The sequence below is a fragment of the Ornithorhynchus anatinus genome, chromosome 16 (assembly GCF_004115215.2).
Source record: "Ornithorhynchus anatinus isolate Pmale09 chromosome 16, mOrnAna1.pri.v4, whole genome shotgun sequence".
NCBI lineage: Eukaryota > Metazoa > Chordata > Mammalia > Monotremata > Ornithorhynchidae > Ornithorhynchus > Ornithorhynchus anatinus.
This window is the reverse complement of record NC_041743.1, coordinates 45,942,480-45,966,902: the sequence shown is the minus strand read 5'-3', so window position 1 is coordinate 45,966,902 and position 24,423 is coordinate 45,942,480. Positions and strand designations below refer to the sequence as shown.

The following is a 24,423-nucleotide window of genomic DNA, read 5'->3' as shown; positions in this document are numbered from 1 at the left end:
GAGCTGGCCCGACCAATTTTGGGGTCCGGGTCCCAACATCGCTCCCGAGGCCGGTTCAGGAGGTTTATTACCCTATTTATTTTGTTAATGAGGGGTGTATATCTCCTTGATTCTATTTATCTTGATGTGTTGCCTTGTTCTGTTTTGCTTTGCTATCTTCCTCCCCCGTTTAGACCGTGAGCCCGTCACTGGGCAGGGATGGTCTCTATCAGTTGCCCAGTTGTCCATTCCAAGTGCTTAGTCCAGTGCTCTGCACATAGTGAGCGTTCAGTAAATACTACGGAATGAATCTGTTGCCGAATTGTCCATTCCAAGCGTTCAGTCCAGTGCTCTGCACATAGTGAGCGCTCAATAAGTACTAGAGAAGCAGCGTGGCTCGGTGGAAAGAGCCCGGGCTTGGGAGTCAGAGGTCATGGGTTCGCTTTCCAGCCCTGCCACTTGTCAGCTGTGTGACTGTGGGCAAGTCACTTAACTTCTCTGTGCCTCAGTTACCTCCTCTGTAAAAATGGGGATGAAGACTGTGAGCCTCACGTGGGACAACCTGATTACCCTATATTGATTCAATAGTATTTATTGAGCGCTTACTATGTGCAGAGCACTGTACTAAGCGCTTGGAATGTACAAATTGGTAACAGATAGAGACAGTCCCTGCCCTCTGAGGGGCTTACAGTCTAAGCCTTACAGTCTTACACGCTGAGAAGCAGCGTGGCACAGTGGAAAGAGCACGGGCTTTGGAGTCAGGGCTCATGAGTTCGAATCCCAGCTCTGCCACTTGTCAGCTGTGTGACTGTGGGCAAGTCACTTAACTTCTCTGTGCCTCAGTTCCCTCATCTGTAAAATGGGGATTAAGACTGTAAGCCCCACGTGGGACAACCTGATTCCCCTGTGTTTACCCCAGCGCTTAGAACAGTGCTCTGCACATAGTAAGCGCTTAACAAATACCAATATTATTATTATTATTATTATTAATCGGGGGAGACGGACAGACAAGAACAGTAGCAATAAATAGATCTATATCTCCCCCAGCGCTTAGAACAGTGCTCTGCGCGTAGTAAGCGCTTAACAAATACCAATCTTATTATAATGAAATGAATCTGTTGCCGAAGTGTCCATTGCAAGGGCTTCTGCACATAGTGAGCGCTCAATAAATACTATTGAATGAATGAAATGGAGGGGCTCCCCGGCCGGCTGGGGGAGGGGTAAGACTGTAAACCCGTCACAGGGCAGGGACTGTCTCTGTTACCGATTTGACCATTCCGAGCGCTTATTCCAGTGCTCTGCACATAGTAAGCGCTCAATAAATACGAATGAATGAATGAATGAATGAATGAATGAATGACTGTGTCGCTGGCCCCGCGCCGCCCCCGCTCCGGGCCGCCTGGGGGCGCGCGCGGGCCCCCGCCCCGCCCCACTCCAGCGGGGGGGGGGGAGGCGTCGGGAGCGCGCGGGCGCCGCGGCGTGGTGTCGGGAGCGCGCACGCCGCACGCAGTCGCTCGCCCGTGGGCCAGGCCGCCGCCGGATCCGAACCCGGAGCCGCCGGAGCGGAGCGGAGCGGAGCGATGCCGCGGGTGTACATCGGCCGCCTGAGCTACCAGGCCCGGGAGCGGGACGTGGAGCGCTTCTTCAAGGGCTACGGCAAGATCCTGGAGGTGGATCTGAAGAACGGGTGAGGCGGCCCGCTCGGCCCGGGCCCGGCCGGGGTCTGGGGCGGAGCCTCCGCGCCCAGGGAGGGAGCGGGGCAGGCCAGGACCCGGGCCCGGGGCCTCGGCTAGGCCCCGACACTCCACTGCGCCTGCGCGGGGCGGCGGGGGGGGGGCAGGGGGCTGGGATGGGGGGGGGAAGCGGGGGGAGGGGAGCCAGGCCCGGCCCCGCTCCCCCTCCTCATTTTCTCCTCCACGCCCGCCTCCCCTTCCCCCCTTTCCCCTTCCCGCTCCTCCACCCCCTGTCGTTCCTTCCCCCCCCCCTTCTCCAGGGGCACCTGGGGGCAGTCGCTAGAACGGGGTGTGTGGAGGGGGAGCGGGGAGGGGTCTCCCTGTCGTTGCAGGCAGCGGGGCTCCGGGGAGCTCCCCTAGGGAGGGGGCGTCCGGGTCGGGGGCTAGGCCAGAGGTGGTGACACTTGCCGTCCGAGAGGAGGATGGAGAGCAGAGACCCGGGGTCCGGGCCGTAGAAGGGCGGAGACCAGCCAAGGGGCCTCGAAGGGTGGTGGGGGTCCGCCGGGGGCGAGGAGAGCAGCCCCCTCGCCACCCTGACCCGGACCCCGGCCACGCTCGTGAGGTCGGGCCCGAAAGGGCTTCGAGCCCCGACACAGGGACAGGGCGGGCCGGGACCGGCACACGGCCTGCGCTGTCCTCGAGGGAGGCCCGAGGGCACCGGCCGCCGAGCGGAGCGGCCGCGCTCTCTCCCCGCCGCGCCCCGCAATCGCTAACTGACCGTAAAGTTCGCTCGAGAAACGGTTCAAACTCTTATGCTTCTTTTCAGAGTCTGGCTAAGGGGTTCGAGTCACCCGCTCAGGGAGCTCTGCTGGCCCGAGGGGTCATGAGGGACACGGAGACCTTGAGGACGGGGACAGACACCAACTGTCGGTAAAAATACCGAGCGCCCTCGCCGGCCCGGGGCTGACGGTGGTCCTGCCCCCGAGAGCTGTGTGTCTCCCTCTCCGGGGCCGGGGGTGGGGAGCCCGGACCGGCCAGCGCACCGTTGGCCTCCGGGCATCCATCCCCTCCACGCCGGAGCTCCGGGCCCCAGGGCCGGTCGGCGGAGAGGCCCGCCGCCGCCGGCCCTTACGCGGCCTTGGGGGGGATGTGTCGGGGCCGTGGAGGGGGAGACAGGTGGAGGGGCCCCCGTGGCCGCGTGAGGCGACGCTCACGGCTTCTGGGGACGGCGGAGGGCGACGCCGACGGGTCCGTGGGGTGGGGGTTGCCGAGGAAGGGCCACGGGTCCGGGGAGCCGGCGCGCGTGGAGGTGACGGGCCTGCGGGGCCTGTAGAAAGAGTGCGATGGGGCGCTGGGGGCCGGTAGCCTTGGAAAGGGGGGCCGGCCTGAGGCCCGGCTGCAGTTCCGCTCGCTAAGGCTCAGAGGGTCCGGATCTGGCCAGTGGTGACTTCGCTTTCGGTTCGGGGGGACTTGGGGAGGCGGGTCCCTGCCTCGCCGGGAGCCGACGCATCATGGAATTTACCCGGGGGTGGGAGAACGTGCATATGTCGCACTGAAGATGCTCCCTGGGTGACCCTGCCTTAGGACGGTGTGGCACACTGTACCCAAGCAGGGTCTCAAACTGGTCCCAGGTGTCTAGCCTGGTACCACCTCATTAGTCTGGCTAAGACTACCCTGGTCGGGGCGAGGGCTGGAATCAAGCTTTGGAAAATGGAGAGGGCAGATATGGAAAGGGGAGAGAGAGAGAGAGAGAGAGAGAGAGGTTGTTTGGCACCTCCAGGGTGCGAAAGATACCCCCATAGGCCTTTTAAGGTCTCAGTCCCCAGTCCCCGGGGCTGTCACGAAGGGCCCACCAGGTGCTGGTGCTGTTATCAAGGGCCCACTTTGGACAGAGTGAAGAGGAATGTGTCTACCGACTCTTGCAAGTGCTCAGTACAGTGCTCTGTACACCGTGAGTGCTCAATAAATATTATTGACAGATTGAGTGAGTTCTCAAGTCCCTGATGCTGTTACCGAGGGCCCAGTGTGAGCCAAGTGAGGGATTAGTCTCCGGACACCGGCGCTGTGTCTCAGTTGCTGGGGGATGAGCAAGGGAGCAGGTTTTACCAACTGGAGCCGAGGGAAAGGGCAGGCACACTTTCTGCCCCTGCCCTAAGTCGGGGTGGCAGCGAGGCAGAGCAGACGTCCCCCGACCCCTTCTGTCCCGTGGGAGACCGAGTTCCCTTGACCACCCCCTCACCCCCTCCCTGACCCTGTCTCCATCAGGGTTGCTGTGGCAGCGGGTTCAGGTGGCGGGTGGCCAGAGGCTGTTGTGTGCTAGGGCGGATGTGGCGATTCCCCCGTGGTCTGGGCCGCTTCTCCTCAAGGAGAGCTGTTGGCAGGAAGGGACTGAGGGGGCGCAGAAGTGGCAGTGCCAGCAGCTGCCTGGATGGGAAATTGACAGCCCCCATCCAGATGTCCAGGAGGTCCGGGCCCAGGTCTGCCTCTTAGAGCCGTACTCCATTCCCTGGGCAGCAGCCCCACTCTGGGTGGGCCGGCAAGCTGAGAAGAGGCTCTGTGCACCACCTTGAGGCGCCGACCAGGGCAGCAGAGTAAACCCGTGGGGAGCCGGGAGCGGAACTGGGGAAGCTGCCGCCTGCTACCTCCTGCTGAGGCGAGCTCGGAGGACTGGTCCGTCCTCGCTCACTCCGCAGTCTGGCCAGGACCCACTGGGGAACGGGAGTGCCTCCCTCCCAGCTGCGAGTTCAGGGCTTCCCTTTTGGGCTCTTCGGCACCTGGCAAAGGCCAGTTGTGTCGGGGGGAAGTCAGCTTTCTTCCACATACCGGTACACGTGCCCCGTGGACATGCGTGTCTGCTCTCATAGTGTGTCCGGCTCGATCAAGCACCGGATAAAGTCCAGTGTCCACTGCCTAGTTCCTGTCTGCGGGCTCAGGTGCAGCCACCAGCCTGGCCAACCTCCTACTTAGTTGAGAGCCAAGTTTGCTGCCCTTCTGAGATCCCATCTACTCCAGGAGGCCTTCCCTGATTAATCTCTCATCTCCCCACCATCCAACCCCGCCCAACTGCCACTCCAGCACTTGCATGATCCCTTGACACTTGGGTACTCAGCCCTCTACCTGCAGTTTTCTTTAGTGCCTGTGTCCCTGCTAGACTGTAAGCTCCCTGAGGGCAGAGATCACACCTACTAACCGTTATGGCACTTTCCTGGGGGCTCAGTACAGTGCTCTGTCTCCAGTAGGTGCTTAGTCAGTGCTCTTGATCCCTAGATTTTTTCGTGAGCCCATTCGACTGTCTTTACCCAGAATGGCAGCCCGGATCTCCGCACCCAAGATTTCAGCTGAGCCGCTTCCACTCTCCTCGATCTACCTGTGTATTTCAGGCGTCTCTGTGTGGGCCAAGCCCTGTGACAGAAGAAATGATGCTGGAGAGCAGTGGTGGCAGGCGGCATGCTGTTTCTCAGCCTCCTCAGATTGTCTAGGTTGCAGGTAGGGGAGAGGAAAGTCAGGCGATACAAACTCGGGGGACCCTTCCCTTGAGAACCCTGCCTTTCGATTGCTTTGGGGTAATTGCTGTTGAGGGTCTCGTTTTCCCCAAAGACACCACTGACTACTCGAGGCCCCGCAGACGGGAACCCCTAATGAGAACCTGGGGGCTCTTCCCTCTTTGAAAAGATTTGCGGGGGATGCCCAGAGAGTGTCAGGAAGGGTTCCCTTCCGGTCCGCCAGGGCTTTCGAACTTGCCAGGAAATGGATGAGCACCCCAAGGGCAATGAGGCCTGACCATCTCATTTCCGGGTGGGAGTGACAGCGGCCCTCTGACAGGTGCACTGGTGGGCTCCGAGGTCCAGGGTGGCCAGCTAGCTCCAGGGAACCCCTCTGCCAGCTCCGTGGGCACCAGAGGCCCGAGGCAGATCTCTTATGCTGGGACTGGACCATAGGATGAGGGTGTAGGTGGGCGAGCCGGGAGTCACCAAGGCTGCCTTCAGCCGGCCGGTGCATCTCCCAGTGCCGGGATGGCCGAGCCCACGGGCTCCTCCGGGATCGCGGCTTTACTCTGGCGCTGGGGTGACCGGGCCCCCGCATACTTGCAGGGTCCCAAAACCTCATTTATTCACTCCATTTCCTGGCGAGTTTTGAAAAGTGTTGGAGACTGTAATCTCATCATCTAGACTGTAAGCTCGTCGTGGGCAGGGAATGTGCCAACATTTCTGTTACATTGTACTCTCCCAAGCACATAGTGTGGTGCTCTGCACACAGTAGGCACTCAGTAAATACCATTGATCGATCAATTGAATTGTTTCCAAACCACACAGTGGGCACCATGGAGTCAATCAGATGCTTGCATCACTGGGTGTGGGCTAGGTGACATTTGTACCAAGGAATGTAGCAGATGCCCATGCCCCCGGTTCTGAGCCTGGCAGCATTCGTATCACAGAGTGGGTACCATGGGGTCTTACAGATGCCCGTGTCCCTGGTCCCAGGCCGGGTGGTGTTTGTACCACAGATAGAGCACTGTGCTGCCTAGTGTATGGCCATGACCCTGGTCTCAGACCAGGTAGTGTTTGTGCTGTGGAGCGGGCAATGCAGAACCTAGTGGATGCCCGTATCCCTAGTCTCGGAGTCGGTGGTGTTTGTTTTGCAGAGCGGGTCCTTCGGGGGTCTCGTGGATGCCCGTGTCCCTGGTCCCGGGCTGGGTGGTGTTTGTACCACAGAGTGGGAGCCCTCCTTTTTGGGGGTGAGAATTTGCAGCTGGGGGTCCCCAAGGGCCCGCGTGGGCCGAAGGCAGGAGGCCTGGAACCATGCTTCAACTCCGGGGTGTGCGTACGAGTCATGGAGCTGACCGGGGCTCGAGCTCGTCATTGGGCCCGGTCTGGTAAGGGTCCAGGTCTGAACACTTCTGGTCAGTCTGATGGGGGTGAGGGTGTTCGTCGTCCCCTCCCCTTCTCCCTTCCCCTCCCCTGCTTCTTCCTGCAGTCTCTGGCTTGGACTCCCCTTCTCCCCCAAGTCTCAGGGCTGGTGGCTTCACCTATGGGAGTTGGGTGGGCAGGCGGGGAGTGAGCAGAGAGCGGCAGGGGCTCTGTGGGTTTCTCCTGGGGGCGGCCAGGGTCTCTGCTGGGAGGCAGCTCCGATGTGTCCCCGCCCCAGCTGCCCTCGTGCGCCCTGAGCGTCAGCGCCTCCTCCTCCCGGCTGGGTGGGCTTCCTCCCTCCAGCGCGGCGGTGGCTGTGTTCCAGGTACGGCTTTGTCGAGTTTGACGACCTGCGCGATGCAGATGACGCCGTGTACGAGCTGAATGGCAAGGACCTCTGCGGCGAGCGCGTCATCGTGGAGCATGCCCGCGGCCCCCGGCGCGACGGCAGCTACGGCTCGGGACGCAGTAAGCATTCTGAGGCCCGGCTTCGGTTTGGTCCCGGCTGCCGGCGATTCTGCTCCTCTGGGCTGCACTGGCGGGAACCACTTGCGCCAAGCACCGACTCCTCTGTTATCGCCGTTTCTGCCGCCCGTTTCACGACACGCGGACGTAGTCGGCGAGTCCCACTGTGGGTCAGGTGGCGAATGTCACGGAACGGTTCTGAACCGTGACAGCTGAATGGACTGTGTTATCCAACTCCGAGACTCCTTGGGGCTCAGGTGGGCCCCATCCGCCGTTCAACCTGCCCTCTCCGTCGCCTGGCCCCAGGCTACCCGTTTGAGCCCGGCTCTGAATTGTGTCGCCCTTGACCAACCCCAGGGGAGACCGTGTAAAAGTAAGGTTCCCCAAGGAGGACTAGGCCCCAGTGGGATTAGGCTGGGTTAGGGCCAGAGGGTTTTTGGGAGGTTTTTTGCAGTGAGAGTCTCGGGAACTGCAAAGCCCGGCGTTAGTAATCCAGCCCTGGTTTGAGTGGTTCCCCTTCTCACATCTGAGACTGACGTGCCTAGTGTGTGTGCCAGCCATTTAGAGCTGGGCACATGTAACCGTGAAGAAGGTGGATGTGTTCGTAGAAGGGCATGCCCAGCCACTGCGTGGATGGGAACGGCTCCGCCGGGGGCCACCGCGACTGAATGGGGATTCGCCTTCCAGTGCGAGGGGCTTAGGGACGGGGTCGACCCACTCACCCAACCCTGGGATCGCGCCGCCCAGCAGTGGGATGGGTTTGCGCCATTTCCCAGTCAACCCCCAAAGGGCTCCCTGGACCTGTGTCCCCGCAGGTGGCTACGGCTACAGGCGCAGCGGGAGAGACAAGTACGGCCCCCCGACACGCACCGAGTACCGGCTCATCGTCGAGAACCTGTCAAGCCGCTGCAGCTGGCAGGACTTAAAGGTTTGGGGCCTGGAACAGCAAGCCACATACCCCCCCGCCTCCCCTGGCTTGTTCGGATACTGTCCCGAGGGGTCCTGGGACCCTCCAGGGCGGGGACTGGGGAAAATCCCCTCAGCTCCATGTCTCCTCGTTCCCTGGGGCCGCCTGGGTCAGTGGTTGAGGGAGGGCCGATGGACAGTTCTGGGCACCCACACTCCTCTCCATGATCAGAAACAGTTCCTCTCAAGCCCAGGATGATCCACTCTTGTTTTTGAAGGGTTTATCTCTCCTCAAGAGGCTGTGGCCCTTAGGGGTGCCCTCCATCCCCTACCCTCAGGGTCCTAGCGCCGCTTCCCACCCCTCGCCCTGAGCATCTCCCATCTGTGGGGACGAGGCTGCTGGCTGGCAGGCTCTCCCACCCTGAGAGCCCCGTTTTCCCCATCCTAGGATTATATGCGCCAGGCAGGAGAGGTCACGTACGCAGATGCACACAAAGGGCGCAAGAATGAAGGCGTCATTGAGTTCGTGTCATACTCGGACATGAAGCGTGCGCTGGAGAAGCTGGACGGGACCGAGGTCAATGGCAGGAAAATCCGACTGGTTGAAGACAGGCCTGGCTCCCGGCGACGCCGCTCCTATTCCAGAAGCCGGAGCCACTCGAGGTAACCCTCCCTTGGGGACACCATCCCCACCCTTCGCCCATTCTCCCGTCCAGTGCTGGCAGCTGGCGCTCACCCTGAATTTGGATATTGGAGCCTAACCAGAGGCATGGCCTCACCAGGCACGGTCATTGCTCTCCTTGGACTTCTCAGCACCCAATGCCCACCCTGGAGCTAGAGCCCTGCCAGCCCCAGTGCGGGTCAGAGTTAGTGATGGGAGCCCTCTGGGGTGTCTGAACTCTGAGCTGCTTTACTACTCTGCCAGAGGTCGCGGTGGTGGGCGGAAAGTGTAAAGGGGAGAGAAGCCGGCTGCCCACCGGCCTCCTCTGAGCTTCCTTGGGTTTATGCTTCCCTCTTGCCATTTCCACCCCACTTGACCTTGCACCCACCTGCCCCAGTGGCAGCCAAGAGTGGCTACCAGGGCACACTGCCTCTCGGAGATGGCGAGCCAGAAGAATGGGAGACTCGAAGCAGAAGCCCTCCTTCCTCCTTGCTTCTTACCCTTTCCTCCCTCCTCCTTCTTCCCTCCCTCCTTCCCCTGGGCATTGGTTGTTGAAGGCTGAACAGGATTACTTTATTCCAACACAAGCGTCTTTGCCCAGGACATGATTCAGTCAGTAACTCCTGAAAGGGGGCAGGTGGGCTCTCCAGGAGCCAGGGAGGAGCCGGGGCAGAGGGGCAGTCTTGAGGTGATGACACCTAGTTCCGGGTTCACTTTTGTTAGATCCCCACTCCCACCTCAGCCGGCTTCAGGCTACTTTCTCTTCTCTGACTCCTGCCCCAGCCCTCTCCCAGCTGGCTTCTCTTCCTCCTCCCATCTGCCGCCCCCCCCACCCCCCCACCACAGTAGAGATATTCAGTTCAATTTCATTCCGATTCTTTGATCTATTTACAGGTCACTAAAGGTGTCTGCATCCCCTTTCCTCCTTCTCAGTCTTAATCTGGCAGCTCCCGCTTTCTGAAAGAAGCAGTCTTGATATTTAAGTGCTCACTGTGTACTAAGCACTGTACTAGTTGCTGGGGTAGATTCACTATAATCAGGTCAGATGTAGTTAGGGTCCCGCACGGAGCTCACAGTTACACAGGGAGGGAGAACAGGTGTTGAGTCCCCATTTTGCAGAGGAGGAAACTGAAGCACAGAGAAGTTAAGTGACTTTACCCAAAGTCTCAGAGCAGACAAGAGGCAGAGCTGGGATTAGAACCCATTCCCAGACCTGGGCTCTTTCCACTAGGCCACACTGCTCCTTCCACCCTGCTCCCCTGTTCTAATCCCAGCAGCTCCCACATCTTGCCAGGTGCCCATGATATTAGCAGCTGAACTGGGAGGGTGTGCGAGAGGGTCACGTCTGAGGAAGCGGGTCTCCAGCACTGGAACTCTGGCCACAGACATCAGTTCTCACTGTCCTGGCACACCCGCTCATGGCCATCCTGATGAATGTCACTGCTGCCCTCTCCCCCGGGGGATGCACCAGCCTCAGTCTTGGGCTTCCCAGGGTCAGAGCTTTGTGAACTGGGCTACTGAATGGGCCACTGTGGTTTCTGTTTCCCAGGTCTCGTTCCCGAAGCCGACATTCTCGCAAGAGCCGGAGCCGCAGCGGGAGCAGCAAGAGCAGCCGCTCCAAGAGCCGGTCCCGGTCCAGGTGTGTCTCGCTTCTCAGGGAGGGGAATGGCCGGGAGGGGTCTCCCGGGCTCCGGGTGGTCCCCCAAACAGACAGGGGACCCGGACGCCGGGGCGGGGGTTGTGTGGGGGTCTGCAGCCTAAACCTGGATTTCAGAATGTTCTTTTCCTTTCTCACCCCATTCTCAAGTGTGGAAACGCCCTCCTAATTCCAAGCCGATTCCCGGGATGACATCGGTGTCTCCTCGTTCCTCCTCAGGTCTGGTTCCCGCTCGAGAAGCAAGAGCCGGAGCCGGAGCCGTGGCAAAAAGGAGAAGAGCCGCAGCCGCAGCGCCGACGGGCCCCGGGGCGAAAGCCAAGACAAAGCGCAGGAGAAGAAGGTCCAGAATAGCCAAGCCGGCGGCCAGGCGGGCAGCCGGAGCTTCAGCCAGGGGAAGAGTCGGAGCCGGAGCCGGAGCAAGGATGGGCCGGAGAAGGGGGACAGGGAGAGCGGCGCCCGCGGCCGCAGCCAAGAGGAGAGAGTCAGCAAGGCCCGCAGCCGCAGCCGCAGTGGCAGCAAGGACAAGAGGAAAGGGAGGAAGAGGAGCCGAGAGCGGAGCCGGACCCGGAGCCGGAGCCCCAGCAAGGGGGAGAAGAACAAGAAGCGCAGCAAACGGGACGCCAAGCCGGATGGCAAGAAGAGAAAGAAGGACGACGCAGGGGCCTCCCGCTCGAGATCCCGCTCTGGGTCCAAGGACGAGGAGGCTGGGGCCGGAGCGGGGCGCGCCAAGGGCGAGGCTGACAAGGAGGAGAGCAGGGGGGCTGCGGGGGCCTCCGAGCCCAGCCGGGAGCCCCGCTCCACTTCCAAATCGCAGCCAAACCGGAAAGCAGAGTCCCGCTCCAGGTCAAAATCGCAGCCTCGCTCAGCCTCCCGCTCACCCTCCCCATCTCGGTCCAGATCCCGCTCGCGGTCCTAACTGGGCCGCGTCCCCTTCTCCTGCCCGCCGGGACTCCAACCCTCCAATCCCCCTCCGAGTCTTTTGTAACGTTTGGTAGTTGTAACCCAAGTGTTTGCAGTAGAGCACATGTCGATGCTGTACAGTTTTAACCTCCCGGTATGTCTGCGACTGGCAGATTCCAGAGTGTCCTCCTTGCCAAACCCAGAGGGGGAGGGCGAGGCTGGGGGCGGAGGCCGGTGCGGGGGCGCCAGCCCGAGGGTGGCGAGGGCCCCGACCTCCCAGAGGCGGAGACCCGACCCCAGGGACGCAGGGGGCGGGGGCGGCGGCCGGTCGGTAGGTCACGCGGTCGGTTGTCCGTCCGGTTACTGGCCATATGTGCCCTTGCCGTGTGATGTTCACCATTTAGTGAAAGTGCTGAGTCTTAGGTTTCATAAGATTTTTTCGTTTCCTCTTTTGGGACTTACAGAATTGTGAATAGCACAGTCAAGGAGACTGACCCCTGCTGCAATCCTTAGGAAAGCCACTGTAGACTTCCATATTACGGTATTGTGATGATATTCTTGTTTTATATTAAAAACAAAGGGTTTTTTTTATTTTATTTTTCCCCGTCTTGCAAGGTTCAGTGACCCCCGTTTCCATGAAATTTGAATAAAGACTATTTTTGCTTGACAAAATCTGCCGGTGGTTGAATTTGACCAGATGTCTGATGGCAAGGATCGGGGGTCCTGCTTTTGGGGAGAAGAAGATCGATGGTGATCCCGCCTTCTCACAGACGCCCTAATGAGTGAGACTATGGCTTGTTTCCCAAAGGGGCGCAGCTGGGCCCGAAAGGCGTCGGTGTGATAGAGGGGATGGTGACTGGGGGCTGGGTCCTGTTTGCCTCAGCCCTTGTCGGCCAGCTTGGGCACTGCAGCCCCCCCTGGGACGATGAGGCCTCCATGGGTACCTGTTCCTGCCCTCCCTGATGGGGCCGGGGCACTGCGCTGAGTCCTCTGGCAGCACGAGGACTTCCCGGTCAAGAGACAGGAGGCATGTTGAGCGCCTGCCATGAGTAGGGTCGGAGCTGTTGGAGAGAGTGGGGGCCGCAGGAGCTGGGCAGTTAGGGTGGGGAATTGAGGTGGCGCTGGGTGAGCGTAGAGGAAGAGGTTACGGGATGAGGGGAGCTGTCTGGCACCACGCAGTTCTGCCTGGGGTCTGGGTCGCCTTCCCAGATCTGAGGGGCAACTCCACCTGATTCAAGGGGGAAGGGTCCCAGGGTGGGGGAAGGGACGGGGACCCAAGCGCCTGGCTGTAGCCCGACTGCTGCTCTTTACCCGGCCCATGGGTCCCTAGGGTGAGTGGACCCAGGAGTAGTTGAAGAAGGGAGTTCCATGGGTCTGGAGGCAAGGACTTTCCAGAGAAGCAGCATGGCTCAGTCAAAAGAGCCCGGGCTTAGGAGTTAGAGGTCATGGGTTCCAATCCCGGCTCTGCCACTTGTCAGCTGTGTGACTGTGGGCAAGTCACTTCACTTCTCTGTGCCTCAGTTCCCTCATCTGTAAAATGGGGATTAACACTGTGAGCCTCACGTGGAACAACCCGATTACCCATATCTGCCCCAGTGCTTAGAACAGTGCTCTGCACATAGTAAGCGCTTAACAAATACCAACATTATTATTACTTCAGTTTCCTCATCTGCAAAATGGGGATTCCCTCCTACCTACACTGTGAGCCCCATATAGTGCAGGGACTGTATCCAACCTAATTATTTACCCCAGCGCTTAGTGGTTGGCACAAAAAAGGTTCTTAACAAAAACCATAATAGTAATGCTACTATCAATTCATTCAATCGTATTTATTGAGCACTTACTGTGTGCAGAGCACTGTACTAAGCGCTTGGGATGTATAATATAACAATAAACAGACACATTCCCTGCCCACAATGAGTTTACAGTCCTGAGGAGATGGTTGTGTTATTGAGTGGGGACCCTCTGAGTATAGCGCTCTCCTCTCCCCTCCTCGAGCGGTCCCGGCGAGAAGCAGCAGCGTGGCTCAGTGGAAAGAGCATGGGCTTTGGAGTCAGGGCTCATGAGTTCGAATCCCAGCTCGGCCACTTGTCGGCTGTGTGACTGTGGGCAAGTCACTTCACTTCTCGGTGCCTCAGTTCCCTCATCTGTAAAATGGGGATGAAGACAGGGAGCCCCACGTGGGACAACCTGATTCCCCTGTGTCAACCCCAGCGCTTAGAACAGTGCTTGGCACATAGTACGCGCTTAACAAATACCAACATTATTATTATTATTATTAAGGTATCAGCTGCGGGGAGAGGGGGAGAAGGTCTTGGCGCGCATGCGCGGGCCGTCTAGCGGCTCGGCTGCGCGCGCAGCCGCCAGGGCCAACCCGGGCCGAGAGGCTGCTGGGAAATGGAGTCCGTGGGGTGAGGGGCCGTGTAGGGCGGGCAACGGGCTCAGCTCGGGAAAGGCCTACAAAGGGGCCGCTGAGAGCCCGCTCCCCAGGCCCTGGGCAGAGCCCTCTAGCGGCCGTCCCGCCTTCTTCAAAAGCCCACCTCCTCCAAGAAGCCTTCCTTCACCAACTGTAAGTATCCCCGTTTTTAATCATCCCTGCAGCCACCCCTTGCACTATGAATTTATTTATGTCCACCCGCGTGGCTCAGAGGAAAAAGCACGGGTTTAGGAGTCAGAGGTCATGGGTTTGAATCCCGCCTCCGCCACCCGTCAGCTGTGTAACTTTGGGCAAGTCACTTAATAATGTTGGTGTTTGTTAAGCGCTTACTATGTGCCGAGCACTGTCCTCAGCGCTGGGGTTGACACAGGGGAATCAGGTTGTCCCACGTGGGGCTCACAGTCTTCATCCCCATTTTACAGATGAGGGAACTGAGGCACCGAGAAGTTAAGTGACTTGCCCAAAGTCACACAGCTGACAAGTGGCCGAGCCGGGATTCGAACCCATGAACTCTGACTCCAAAGCCCGTGCTCTTTCCACTGAGCCATGCCTGCTGCACTTCACTTCTCGGTGCCTCAATTACCTAATCTGGAAAATGGGGATTAAGACTGTGAGCCTCACGTGGGACAACCTGATTACCCTGCATCTACCCCAGCGTTTAGAACAGTGCTCAGCACATAGTCAGCACTTAACAAATACCAACATTATTATTATTATTATTATATATATTTCTATATCTATGTCAGGGATTCCCTCCATGGGTTCTGCCTGGTGTCCGGAGCCCTCAGGAAACAAGCCCTGTCCAGTGGAGTCCAGGGTCTGAGGTATGGGGTAGTGAGGGTGGCCCCTCCTGCATATTCACTCATCTATTCAGCAATTCAGCTGTATTTATTGAGTGCTTACTGTGTGCATAGTACTGTACTAAGCGCTTGGGAGTGTACAATACAACAATTAAGAGTGATAATCCCTGCTCACAATGAGCTCACAGTCTAGAAGGAGGGCGACAGACATTAATACAGATAAAATTACAGATATATACATAAGTGCTTATTTATTTTTCTGGACACCTGCCATTCAGGTGAGCATTGATAGCTAGTAAGAGTATTTATTGAGCACCAAAGTAAGCATATGGGAGATGCAACAGAATGCAGGACATGTTCCCTGTGCCCAAGGAGCTTATACTTTAGCCGAGAAACAAACAAAAAGAATCAATCAATCAATCAATCAATGGTATTTTTTAGTGAGCGCTTACTGTGTGCAGATCACTCTATACTTTGCTTGGGAGAGTACAATATAACAGAGTAGTTAGATACAATCCCTGCCCCCCAAAAGCTTACAGTCTAGAAAGACTGAAACAACTAGAGTGGTCAAAATATATAATAAAATAAAATAAACACATATGCACAAGTGCTTATAAAAAAGTTCTTAACTGCTAGAGTTGGCTGATGGAGTCAAATTCCCCAAAAGAATCAACCCATGACTCTGAGAAAGACACAGATCTGACTATATTTGCTCTAAATTTATCAAAAAGAGAATGAACTGTTCCAGCAGTCACCATGAAAACAGGAAACATGAAAACATGAATCGCAGCAGGTATGTACAATCGCCATGAAAACAGGTTCTCACTTTGCCAAATTCTCAATTCTGATACCACAGAGTTGGAGAAGTCTTGCTGAGACATTTGGGCACAGGATTAATGTTTTGGAATTCCTCTAAACTGCTTTCCCTAAGGCCCAGGAGGCATAGATAAGAGGGCAAGGGGTTGATGGTAGGGATTTGAGGGGTAGATGTGAACTCTTTCTCTCAGCTGGGAGGAGAAACAGATCCCAATCAATCAATTAGTGGTATAATTGAGCCCCTACTGAGTGTGAAGCCCTAATCTTTTCTACTTTTGGGAGACTATAATAGAAAATAGACATCAATTCCTGCTCTCGAGAAGCTTCCAACCTAATAGGGGAGACATATATGATTGCAGAATGTGGGTACAGGAAGAAGGACAGAACAGGTAAGGGTATAAGTATGTCAGGGTGGAGTAGTGATTAAATAACTGAATTCACAATTAAATAAGAATATACACATGTCCCTAAGTGCTGAGAATCAGAATAAAATAAATAAATACTAAGGGTGGATGTTGGATTGATGTGACTTGGGGTGAGGGAGATTAATTCAGAAAGGCTACTTGGAGGAAGGGGGGTGGGATTTTAGGAAGGCTTTGAAAATGTGGAGTGCTGGGATCTGGAGGGTGTTGGGGGGGTGTTCCGGGTGAGGACAAAGTTACAGAGGTATGAGATCAAGGGGGAGCACGCAGAGGGGTCAATCCTGGGACCTTGGGTCTAGTACAATCTCCCCAGAACCGCCCCACCCACTCGGGGGCTGCTTTTCTGAGCCGCGGGGGGTGGGGAGAAGGGGGAAAGGGGATACTCTATGCCCACCGCTTCACACTCTGCCTGGGAGTTGAGGAGGGGAGGGGAGACTCTAGACATATGTGCTAGGGACAGGGATGTTTGTAGTGATTTCTGCTAATTTGCCCTCATCCATGCGTGCATTTATCCTTCCATTTTCTGGGCTCAACAATTGTGGTAAACTATAAAAGATTTATTTCTGTCAGACTTCCCCATTGAATTGTCAGCTATATAAGAGCAGGGAGCGTGTCTTTTACTATACTCTCCCAAGCCCCCAGGAATGAATACAGCAGTATTTTCATTACCCTATTTATTTTGTTAATGAATTGTACATCGCCTTGATTCTATTTAGTTGCCATTGTTTTTACGAGATGTTCTTCCCCTTGACTCTATTTATTGCCATTGTTCTTGTCTGTCCATCTCCCCCGATTAGACTGTAAGCCCGTCAAACGGCAGGGACTGTCTCTATCTGTTGCCGACTTGTTCATCCCAAGCGCTTAGTACAGTGCTCTGCACATAGTAACTGCTCAATAAATACTATTGAATACAGCATAGGTACCCAATAAATAGTAGGAAGATCTGAGAGAGAGGGCAGGAGCAGGGCTAGGTGGGTGTAACTGTTTGTCCCCTTCTAGACTGGAAGCTTCTTGTGGGCAGGGACAATGTTTATCAACTCTCTTGTATCCTCCCAAGTGCCTAGTACAGTATTCTGCACACAGTGTGTACTCTATAAATATCACTGATCTGGTGATCCGGGAAGCTGGGATATGAGAGTCTGGTGATGTGGGGAGTGGGCAGCAAGCAGTGTGGCCTAGTGGAAAGAGCAGTGGCCTGGGAGTCAGGGACCTGGCTTCTAATCCTGTCTCTGCCACTTGTCGGTTGTGTGATCTTGGGCAAAACACTTAACGTCTCGGTGTCTCAGTTTCTTCGTCTGTAAAACAGGGAATTCAATGCCCATTCTCCTTCCACTGAAACCGTGAGCCCTATGTCGGACAGGGACTCTGTCGGCCCTGATTATCTTGTATCTACCCCAGTGCTTAGTACAGGGCTTGGCACATAATAAGTGCTTAATAAATACTCTTATTCCTCCTTCTATTTCTCCTTCTTATTATTTTTAGGAGCGTGTTGGGGTTTGGAGTGTGTGGCTTCGTTCCATGATGCTGCCGGCTCTGCCCCGGGAGATCAGCTCCATCGTGAGGAATCGGGAAAGAAACGGACCCAGCACAACCGGTACCAACGTCCAGCAGTGCTTGACACATCGTCAACCTTAACAAGTCTTTAAGTCTTCAAGTCTTTATTCTTCACAAGAATCATCATCAATAAGGGGAGAGAAATGGGCGGGCGACCACGGGCCGGTGGGAACCCGGCGGGAATTCCTGCCCGCGCCGCAGGGGGAGCCGGAGCTCAAGAACTACGATCGACTGACGACTGACTGACTGACTGACTGTGTCTGCCTGCACTTGAGTGTGTACTGTTACTACTGCTTGTCATCTCCCAAAATGAAGGAGAGATAATGGGGGGGGGGCGGTTATGTGTGTATGTATTCCATTCATTCATTTTCAATCATATTTTAAGCGCTTACTGTGTGCAGAGCACTGTACTAAGCACTTGGGAAAGTATAATGCAACAATAGTGACACTCCCTGCCCACAATGAGCTCACAGTCTCGTGGGGGGAGACAGTCATCAATACAAATAAATAAAATTACAGGTATTTACATAAGTGCTACGGGGCTGGGAGAGAGGGAAAGAGAAAAGGAAGCAACTCAGGGCCATCCAGAATGGAGTAGGAGACAAGGAAAAGTGGGCTTCAGTCTGGGAAGGGCTCTTGGAGGAGATGTGCCTTCCCTAAGCTTCTGGCGAGGGGGGAGAATAATTGTCTGGCGGATTTGAGAAGGGAGGGCTTTCCAGACCAGAGGTAGGACGGGGGTCAGGGGTTGGCGGCGAGACAGGCGAGATTGAGGCACAGTGAGAAGGTTAGCACCAGAGAAGTGTATTATGTGGGCTGGGTTGTAGAAGGAGAGAAGCAAGGTGAGGTAGGAGGGGACAAGTTTTGATATGGAGATGGTTAGGCAAGCACTGAAGATTTTTGAGCAGGGGAGTGGATATCTGCCTACAGGAGCCAGGGTTTCAGGATCCTTGTGGCTCAGGGTCCACAGTCACCACAACCACTGCTTTACCAAGGTGTTGGGGTTGTTTTGTTTTTTATGGTACTTTGTTAAGCACTTACTATGTGGCAGGCATTATACTAAATCCTGGGGTAGATACAAGCTAATCAGTCAATCAGTGGTATTTATTGAGCATTTACTATATGCAGAGCAATGTACTAAGTGCTTGGAAGAGTACAGTACAATAGAATTAGCCCTCACATTCCCTGCCCATAAAGAGTTTTACAGACTACAAAAGGTGTGAATTCAATAAGTTTTGAAGGTGGGGAGAGTGAATCATCTGTAAGCTATGGACAGGGGAGGGAGTTCCAGACCAGGGGGAGGTTGAGGGTGAGGGGTTGGTGGTGAGATAGATGAGACCCAGTACAGTAAGCAGGTTGGCATTAGAGGACTGAAGTGTGCGAGTTGGGTTGTAATAGGAAATCAGGGAGTTGAGAGGAGATTATTGTCCTTGTCTTGTGGTGTTATGTTTTTTTTTAATCATTTCCACCTTTCCTTTTGTATGTCTCACCAACCACCCTTCCTCCCTTGATTTTTCAGCTGTCTTTCCCCTCCTAGTCCGTGTTCTTCTCCATTGCAGTGCAGCCTGCATGTTTTGCTTCTCACTGTACCTCACTCTTGTTTCTCTGGCCCTCCCTCCTACCTAGAACTCCCTCCCCCTTCGCAGTCAGCAGACCACTGCCCTCTGCAGCTTCAAAGTCCTACGAAAATTACATCTCCTCCAGGAAGTCTTCCCTGGGGAATATTGCATCACCCACCCTGATTTCCTCCTTCTTATCACCTATGCACTTGAGTCACCTACAGGACTTATGTCCACATCTTTATTTTTACACTCTATTTCTTCCTCTAAATATAATTCACTTTAGGGTCTGTGTCCCCAACCAGGTTATTGAGGGCAGGGATTTTGTGTATGTACTCTCCTGTGCATTGAGTTCAGTGATCTGCACAGTGTTAGTGTATAATAAATACAACTGATTGTTAATTTATTATTGTTACTGTTATTATTACTGTTGTATTTTTAAGTGCTTATTATGTATCAGGCACTGTTTGAAGCCCTGTGGTTGTTATATGTTAATCAGGATGGACATAGGCTCTGTTTCACATGGGGCTGACAGTTTAAATAGGAGGGGGAACAGGTATTGAATTCCCATTTTATAGCTGAGGAAACTGAAGCACAGAGAAGTTAAGTGACTTGACCAAGACCACACAGCAGGCAAGTGGCAGAGAAGCAGCATAGCCTAGCGGATAGAGCACAGACCTTGGAGTCAGAAGGACCTGGTTCTAGTCCCAACTCCCATCACTTGTCTGCAGCATGGTATAGTGGATAGAGCACAGGCCAAGGAGTCAGAAAGTCATGACTTCTAATCTGGCTCCGGAATTGTCTGCTGTGTGACCTTGGGTAAGTCACTTCACTTCTCTGGGCCTCACATGTAAATGGGGATTGAGACGGTGAGCCCCAAATAGGACAAGGACTGTCCTAACCCGATTGCTTGTAACCACCCCAGAACTTAGTACAGTGGCCTGACACACAGTAAGTGCTTAATAAATGCCATAGTTATAAATCATTATTATTATTATTTCGACCCCAGAGCTTAGTACAGTGCCCAGCACATAGTAAATAATAGGTACAATTAATTTTTTTTAAAGTACCCAGATTAGAACCAAGATGATCTGACTCCCAGGCCGTGCTCTTTCCTCTTGGCCACGCTGCTCTTAATTGAGGCCAGGTCCCTGCCAGCTGTCCAGCGGTCAATGTTGCCCCGCATCCTGAACCTTGTTCCGTCCTGGCCCAGTCACCACCCAGGGTTCCCAGGCGCCATCAGCTTCAGCCAGCCACAGTGAAAGGAAAGTGTCCCGTGGAGCTGGCAGGCAGCCAGCCATTTCCCAATATTTCCCAGGCCCCAGCTGAAGGACACTCCTCCTCCCAGCCTCCTGGCACTGCCTGTGGCCCCTTCTTCTGCTTGGAGGGCAGGTCCAGAGTGTCTGTCCCCAGGAAGTCGGATGGTCCTGGGAGAGGCGGAGACTCCTCCTTATTTGGTTTAAACGTCAGTGAAATCCATCTCATCTGATCTTTTGGAATGAGAAATCAGTTGCTTAGAGCTCTGAACTGAGTGCTTGGGAGAGTGACAGAGAATTAGTGGACACAATTCCTGTCCTCAAGGAGTTTACAGCCTACTGGGTGCAGAACACTGTACTAAGCACTTTGAAGTGTACCATAGAATTAAAAAACATGATCCCTGCCTTCGCAGAGTTCACAGTCGAACGGATTAGATACCATCCTCCTGGCCAGAAGGATCCCAATGTATGACTGACTGCCGATCGATTGATTGGTGTATTCAGAGCTTACAGGCAATATCTGTCCATTGCAGCTGGGCTCCTGGGGCCCTAGCATCAGTACCACGTGGGAAGCAGTGTAGTCTAGTGGCTAGAGCCTGGGCCTGGGAGTCAGAAGGACCTGGGTTCTAATCCCGACTCTGCCATTTGTCTACTATGCGACCTCAGGCAAGTCACTTCACTTCTCCGTGCCTCTGTTATCTCATTTGTAAAATGGGGATTAAGACTGTGAGCATCATGTGAGACATTCATTCATTCAATAGTGCTTATTGAGTGCTTACTATGTGCAGAGCACTGTACTAAGTGGTCAGAATGTACAATTCAGCAACAGATAGAGATAATCCCTGCCCAATGACAGGCTCACTCCCATTTCTCTCCTAGACCCCCTCCAATCTGGCTTCCCGTCCCCTCCACTCTACCGAGACTGCTCTCTCTAAGGTCACCCGTGACCTCCTTCTTGCCAAATCCAATGGCTCCTACTCCATTCTGATCCTCCTTGACCTCTCTGCTGCCTTTGACACTGTCGACCATCCCCTCCTCCTCCATACCTTATCTCACCTTGGCTTCACGGACTCCGTCCTCTCCTGGTTCCCTCTCACCTCTCTGGCCGGTCATTCTCGTCTCCTTCGCTGGCGCCTCCTCCCCCTCCATCCTTTAACTGTTGGAAGTTCCTCAAGGGTCAGTTCTTGGCCTTTTTCTGTTCTCCATTTATACTCACTCCCTCGGTGAACTCATTCGCTCTCATGGCTTTGACTACCATCTCTACGCAGATGATACGCAGATCTACATCTCCGCCCCTGTCCTCTCCCCCTCCCTTTAGGCTCACATCTCCTCCTGCCTCCAGGACGTCTCCACCTGGATGTCGGCCCACCACCTAAAACTCAACATGAGCAAGACTAAGCTCCTCATCTTCCCTCCCAAACCCAGTCCTCTCCCAGACTTCTCTATCACCGCGGATGGCACGACCATCCTTCCCGTCTCTCAGGCCCACAATCTCGGTGTCATCCTTGACTCGTCCCTCTCGTTCACCCCACACATCCTATCCGTTACCAAGACCTGCCAGTTTCACCTTTACAATATCGCCAAGATCCGCCCTTTCCTCTCCACCCAAACGGCTACCTTACTGCTATGGGCTCTCATTATATCCCGGCTTGACTACTGTGTCGGCCTTCTCTCCGACCTCCCTTCCTCCTCTCTCGCCCCGCTCCGGTCTATTCTTCACTCCGCTGCCCGGCTCATCTTCCTGCAGAAACGATCTGGGCATGTCACTCCCCTTCTTAAACAACTCCAGTGGTTGCCTATCAACCTCCACTCCAAACAAAAACTCCTCACTCTAGGCTTCAAGGCTCTACATCACCTTGCCCCTTCCTACATCTCCTCCCTTCTCTCTTTCTACCGCCCACCCCACACGCTCCGCTCCTCTGCCGCCCACCTCCTCACCGTCCCTCGGTCTCTCCTATCCCGCCGTCGACCCTGGGCCACGTCCTCCCGCGGTCCTGGAATGCCCTCCCTCCTTACCTCCGCCAAACTGATTCTCTTCCCCTCTTCAAAACCCTACTTAAAACTCACCTCCTCCAAGAGGCCTTCCAGAATGAGCTCCTCTTCTTCCTCTACTCCCTCTACCATCCCCCCTTCACCTCTCTGCAGTTAAACCCTCTTTTCCCCTTTCCCTCTGCTCCTCCCCCTCTCCCTTCCCATCCCCTCAGCACTGTACTCGTCTGCTCAACTGTATATATTTCCATTACCCTATTTATTTTGTTAATTGAAATGTACATCACCTCGATTCTATTTCGTTGCCATTTGGTTTTACGAGATGTTCTTCCCCTTGACTCTATTTATTGCCATTGTTCTCGTCTGTCCGTCTCCCCCGATTAGACTGTAAGCCCGTCAAACGGCAGGGACTGTCTCTATCTGTTGCCGACTTGTTCATTCCAAGCGCTTAGTACAGTGCTCTGCACATAGTAAGCGCTCAATAAATACTATTGAATGAATATTGAATGAATAAACAGCATGCACAAACAGGCTCACCTTATAAAAGCTATCGCCCCTTCCCTTCTCCCCTCCTTAACTTCTATCTTTGCTCACTCTCCAATTGCTTCTTCCCCTCTGCCTTCAAACATGCCCATGTCTCCCCCATCCTAAAAAACCCTCTCTCGACCCCATTTCCCCTTCCAGTTATCGCCTTATCTCCCTACTACCCTTCCTTTCCAAGCTCCTAGAACGAGTCGTCTACACTCGCTGCCTAGAATTCCTTAACTCCAATTCTCTCCTGCACCCCCTCCAATCTGGCTTCCGTCCCCTCCACTCTACCGAGACTGCTCTCTCTAAGATCACCCGTGACCTCCTTCTTGCCAAATCCAATGGCTCCTACTCTATCCTAATCCTCCTTGTCCTCTCAGCTGCCTTTGACACTGTAGACTATCCCCTTCTCCTCCACACCTTATCTCACCTTGGTTTCACAGACTCTGTCCTCTCCTGGTTATCCTCTTATCTTTCTGGCCATTCATTCTCAGTCTCCTTCACAGGCCTCTCCTCCCCTTCCCACCCTCTAACTGTAGGGGTTCCTCAAGGGTCAGTTCTTGGCCCTCTTCTGTTCTCCATCTACACTCACTCCCTTGATGAACTCATTCGCTCCCACGACTTCAACTATCATCTCTATGCAGATGACACACAAATCTACATCTCCGCCCCTGTCCTCTCCCCCTCCCTTTAGGCTCCTATCTCCTCCTGCCTCCGGGATGTCTCTACCTGGATGTCTGCCCGCCACCTAAAACTCAACATGGCCAAAACTGAGCTCCTTATCTTCCCTCCCAAGCCCTGTCCTCTTCCTGACTTCCCTATCACTGTGGACGATACTACCATCCTTCCCGTCTCTCAAGCCCGCAACCTTGGTGTTGTCCTTGACTCGGCTCTCTCATTCACCCCACACATCCAATCTGTCACCAAGACCTGCCGGTCTCACCTTTATAATATCGCCAAGATCCGCCCTTTCCTCTCCACCCAAACTGCTATCTTACTGGTACAGGCTCTCATAATATCCTGCCTGGATTATTGTGTCAGCCTTCCCTCTGATCTCCCTTCCTCTCATCTCTCCCCGCTCCTATTCTATTCGTCATTCCACTGCCCCGATCATCTTCCTGCAGAAACGCTTTGGGCATGTCACACCCCTTCTTAAAAACCTCCAGTGGTTGCCTATCAACCTCCGCACGAAACAAAAACTTCTCACTCTAGGCTTCAAGGCTCTCCATCACCTTGCCCCCTCCTACCTCTCCTCCCTTCTCTCTTTCTACTACCCACCCCATAGGCTCCGCTCCTCTGCCGCCCACCTCCTCACCGTCCTCCGTTCTCGCCTATCCCGCTATTGACCCCTGGCCCACGTCCTCCCACTGTCCTGGAATTCCCTCCCTCCTCACCTCCGCCAAACTAACTCTCTTCCCCTCTTCAAAGCCCTACTGAGAGCTCACCTCCTCCAAGAGGCCTTCCCAGACTAAGCTTCTTTTCCTGCTGCTCCCTCTGCTGCCTCTCTGCCCCCCCCACTTCACCTCCCCTCAGCTAAGCCCCCTTTCCCCCCCTTTCCCTCTGCTCCTCCCCCTCTCCCCCTCAGCACTGTGCTCATCTGCTCATTTGTATATATTTTTATTAGCCTATTTATTTTGTTAATGAGATGTATATCCCCTTGATTCTATTTTTTGCTATTGTTTTTGTCTGTCTCCCCGATTAGACTGTAAGCCCGTCAATGGGCAGGGATTGTCTCTATCTGTTGCCGAATTGTACATTCCAAGCACTTATTACAGTGCTCTGCACATAGGAAGCGCTCAATAAATACTATTGAATGAATTAATAAACGTGGGAGACAGCAAAGCAAAACAGAACAAAACAAAACAAGACATCATCAAGATGAATAGAATGGACTGTGTCCAACATGATTACCTCATA

At 54.8% G+C, this 24,423-nt stretch overlaps 1 protein-coding gene across 5 annotated transcripts; it reads left to right on the top strand.

The window, feature by feature from the left end:
- Positions 1-1,467: 1,467 nt before the first annotated feature.
- On the top strand, positions 1,468-11,820 carry SRSF4 (serine and arginine rich splicing factor 4). Of its 5 annotated transcripts, none has more exons than XM_029081036.1 (7): positions 1,584-1,666; positions 2,479-2,582; positions 6,885-7,027; positions 7,840-7,952; positions 8,379-8,593; positions 10,141-10,230; positions 10,468-11,820. In XM_029081036.1, the coding sequence occupies exons 2-7, from the start codon at positions 2,536-2,538 to the stop codon at positions 11,162-11,164; spliced, it is 1,305 nt and encodes a 434-aa protein (XP_028936869.1). In that variant the 5' UTR covers positions 1,584-1,666; positions 2,479-2,535; the 3' UTR covers positions 11,165-11,820. The 5 variants fall into 5 exon arrangements, with proteins under 5 accessions (XP_028936867.1, XP_028936869.1, XP_028936868.1 ...); XM_029081035.1 differs by lacking the exon at positions 1,584-1,666 and adding an exon at positions 6,295-6,525 and having other exon boundaries at positions 2,495-2,582; XM_029081034.2 differs by lacking the exon at positions 2,479-2,582 and having other exon boundaries at positions 1,468-1,666.
- The last annotated feature ends 12,603 nt before the right edge of the window (positions 11,821-24,423 follow it).